The sequence below is a fragment of the Chiloscyllium plagiosum genome, unplaced genomic scaffold (assembly GCF_004010195.1).
Source record: "Chiloscyllium plagiosum isolate BGI_BamShark_2017 unplaced genomic scaffold, ASM401019v2 scaf_78029, whole genome shotgun sequence".
Taxonomy (NCBI): domain Eukaryota; kingdom Metazoa; phylum Chordata; class Chondrichthyes; order Orectolobiformes; family Hemiscylliidae; genus Chiloscyllium; species Chiloscyllium plagiosum.
This window is the reverse complement of record NW_025190809.1, coordinates 1-3,428: the sequence shown is the minus strand read 5'-3', so window position 1 is coordinate 3,428 and position 3,428 is coordinate 1. Positions and strand designations below refer to the sequence as shown.

The 3,428-nt window shown below is 57.8% G+C and overlaps 1 protein-coding gene across 1 annotated transcript; it reads left to right on the top strand.

The window, feature by feature from the left end:
* Positions 1-3: 3 nt before the first annotated feature.
* On the top strand, positions 4-3,169 carry LOC122545674 (serine/arginine-rich splicing factor 2-like; the record flags this gene model as incomplete). The annotated part of the gene is made up of 3 exons (XM_043684624.1): positions 4-218; positions 1,745-2,295; positions 3,026-3,169. Coding segments are annotated over 2 exons (729 nt in total), but the record flags the coding sequence as incomplete, so codon positions are not given.
* Between the last annotated feature and the right edge of the window lie 259 nt (positions 3,170-3,428).

Genomic DNA, 3,428 nt, shown 5'->3' with positions numbered 1-3,428 from the left:
CCCCGGGACCGTTTCACGCGGGAGAGCCGCGGCTTTGCCTTTGTGCGTTTCTACGATAAGCGCGATGCCGAGGACGCGATCGACGCGATGGACGGAGCGGTCCTGGACGGGAGGGAGCTGCGTGTCCAGATGGCCCGCTATTCCAGACCCCCGGACTCGTACCGGCGAGGGGGGGGCGCCAGTAACAGACGATCGACGCGATACAGGAGGAGTCGGAGGTGGGTGTCTGACCCGGAGGGAGCGTGTCCATCTGGGACTCGGAACTCGCACAGGGGAGACAGGCAAACACTGCAATCCCCTGTCAGGGAGTTCATATTTACAGGGTCCCCCCAGGGGAGTGGGTGTTAATATTTACGGGGTACCCCCGGGGGTGAGTGGGTGTTAATACTTACAGGGTCCCCCCAGGGGAGTGGGTGTTAATATCTACGGGGTCCCCCCGGGGGTGAGTGGGTGTTAATATTTACAGGGTCCCCCCAGGGGAGTGGGTGTTAATATTTACGGGGTACCCCCGGGGAGTGGGTGTTAATATTTACAGGGTCCCCCCAGGGGAGTGGGTGTTAATATTTACGGGGTACCCCCGGGGGGTGTGGGTGTTAATACTTACAGGGTCCCCCCGGGGGAGTGGGTGTTAATATTTACAGGGTCCCCCCAGGGGAGTGGGTGTTAATATCTACGGGGTACCCCCGGGGGTGAGTGGGTGTTAATATTTACAGGGTCCCCCCAGGGGAGTGGGTGTTAATATCTACGGGGTCCCCCCCAGGGGAGTGGGTGTTAATACTTACAGGGTCCCCCCAGGGGAGTGGGTGTTAATATTTACGGGGTACCCCCGGGGGGTGTGGGTGTTAATACTTACAGGGTCCCCCCGGGGGAGTGGGTGTTAATATTTACGGGGTCCCCCCCGGGGGGAGTGGGTGTTAATATTTACAGGGTCCCCCCAGGGGAGTGGGTGTTAATATTTACGGGGTCCCCCCAGGGGAGTGGGTGTTAATACTTACGGGGTCCCCCCAGGGGAGTGGGTGTTAATAGCTACAGAGTCCCCCCAGGGGAGTGGGTGTTAATAGTTACAGGGTCCCCCCGAGGGAGTGGGTGTTAATAGTTACAGGGTCCCCCTGGAGTAGTGTGTGTTAATATTTACAGGGTGTCCCCCCGGGGTGGCGTGAGTGTTAATATTAACAGGGTGTCCCCCTAGGGGTGTGGGTGTTAATATTTACAGTGTGTCCCCCCGGGGGTTGGGGGGAGTGTGTGTTAATATTTACAGGTGTGTAAATATTTACAGGGTGTCCCCCTGGAGGAGTGTGTGTAAATATTTACAGGGTGTCCCCCTGGAGGAGTGTGTGTAAATATTTACAGGGTGTCCCCCTGGAGGAGTGTGTGTAAATATTTACAGGGTGTCCCCCTGGGGGAGTGTGCGTAAATATTTACAGGGTCCCCCTGGAGGAGTGTGCGTAAATATTTACAGGGTCCCCTGGAGGAGTGTGCGTAAATATTTACAGGGTCCCCCTGGAGGAGTGTGCGTAAATATTTACAGGGTCCCCCTGGAGGAGTGTGTGTAAATATTTACAGGGTCCCCCCGGGAGAGTGGGTATTAATATTTACAGGGTGTTTCCCCCCTCCCCACCGGAGGGGAGTGTGTGTTAACATTTACAGGGTCCCCCCGGGAGATTGGGTGATAATATTTACAGATAGTTGTCTGTGAGTTTCTGTCTTGGATCTGGACGTAATTGTGTTTCTCTCTCTGTTTCAGTCCACGGCGCAGACGCCGCACTCGGTCCCGGACTCGCAGCCGCTCTCGCTCCCGTTCCAGCCGGTCCCGCTCCCGTTCCCGCTCCCGCTCCCGTTCCCGCTCTAAGAACGTGGCCCGCAGCAAGGGCCAGTCCCGCTCCAAGCCGTCTCGCTCGTTGTCCCGCTCCCGCTCCAAGTCACCGTCTCCCACCAAGTCAGCGAGCAAGTCCCGTTCCCGGTCGCGGGAGCCCGAGAGGGGCAGGTCAGCTTCCCGCTCCCGTTCCCGCTCCCGCTCGGTCTCGCCCGCGCGCCGGGATTCCCCGGCCGGCCGGCCCACGCCCCCACAAGGGAACCGCACTGGGTCCCCTCCCGCAGTGGCATCCCCCGAGCGACCGGAATCACCTGAGGAGGAAGGTGCCTGTCCCCGGTCGCCCGAGAACCCTGAGCCTCTGGACAACCTACGCCCCACCTCACCGGAGCCAGAACCGGATGGGCGGTCGCGATCTCCGACCCCCGTAACTATGGACGCGGAATAACTGAGACCGCCAGCAATTGGAGGCCGTTTCCAACCACGTGAGTAGCCGGGAATCCTGGAGTGTCGTCCCCTTACAAAGCGCACCCGGGGCGTGTGTGTTAATATTTACAGGGTGTCCCCCCAGGGGGCGTGTGTGTTAATATTTACAGGGTGTCCCCCCCAGGGGGAGTGGGTGTTAATATTTACAGGGTGTCCCCCCAGGGGGAGTGTGTGTAAATATTTACAGGGTGTCCCCCCAGGGGGAGTGGGTGTGTTAATATTTACAGGGTGTCCCCCCAGGGGGAGTGGGTGTTAATATTTACAGGGTGTCGAGAGGAGAGAGTGTGTGTGTGTTAATATTTACAGGGTGTCCCCCTGGAGGAGTGTGTGTAAATATTTACAGGGTCCAGCTGGAGGAGTGTGTTAAATATTTACAGGGTCCCCCTGGAGGAGTGTGTGTAAATATTTACAGGGTGTCCCCCCTGGAGGAGTGTGTGTAAATATTCACAGGGTCCCCCTGGAGGACTGTGTGTAAATATTTACAGGGTCCCCCTGGAGGAGTGTGTGTAAATATTTACAGGGTCCCCCTGGAGGAGTGTGTGTTTAATATTTACAGGGTGTCCCCCCGGGAGGGGAGTGTGTGTGTTAATATTTTTCTATTACCTTCCCCCCTCCTTGTGATCTTCCCCCGGCTCCGCGTCCCTGTTCCCTCCCAATCCTGCGGCCTTCCTCTCCCTCTCGCTGCTGCAGCACCGTGTCCCTGACTTTCCTCTGCTCCATCTCTTTCAGGGTTCCGACGTTACCGGTCCACAGATGCTGTCCGGGAACTGTTTTGAGCAGGGGCCAGTGGTAATGGCGGCCGTGAGGAGTTTCTGGATCTGGTCCAGCGTGGGGTTTGAGGGGCAGTGACATGGAAGGGGGAGGGAGGGGGAATTTCGCTGTGGGGGGCGGGGGGAGGGGGGGAGAGAGAGAAGGGTAGGTGGGGTCGGGTGCAGGGAGGGTGAACGACCCTGTTTACGATGCAGTCTCCTGTTGGAGTGGGGGGCTGATGTATTCTCCATTTCCTTTGTTTATATAAAAACAGTTCCAAAAAAATGTTCCGCTCCGTCTCACGGTGTGTGTCTGGGAGCGCTCTGAACCTCGGTAGGGCCAGATCAGGGCAGTGGGGTTACATCGGGGATTGATACAGGGC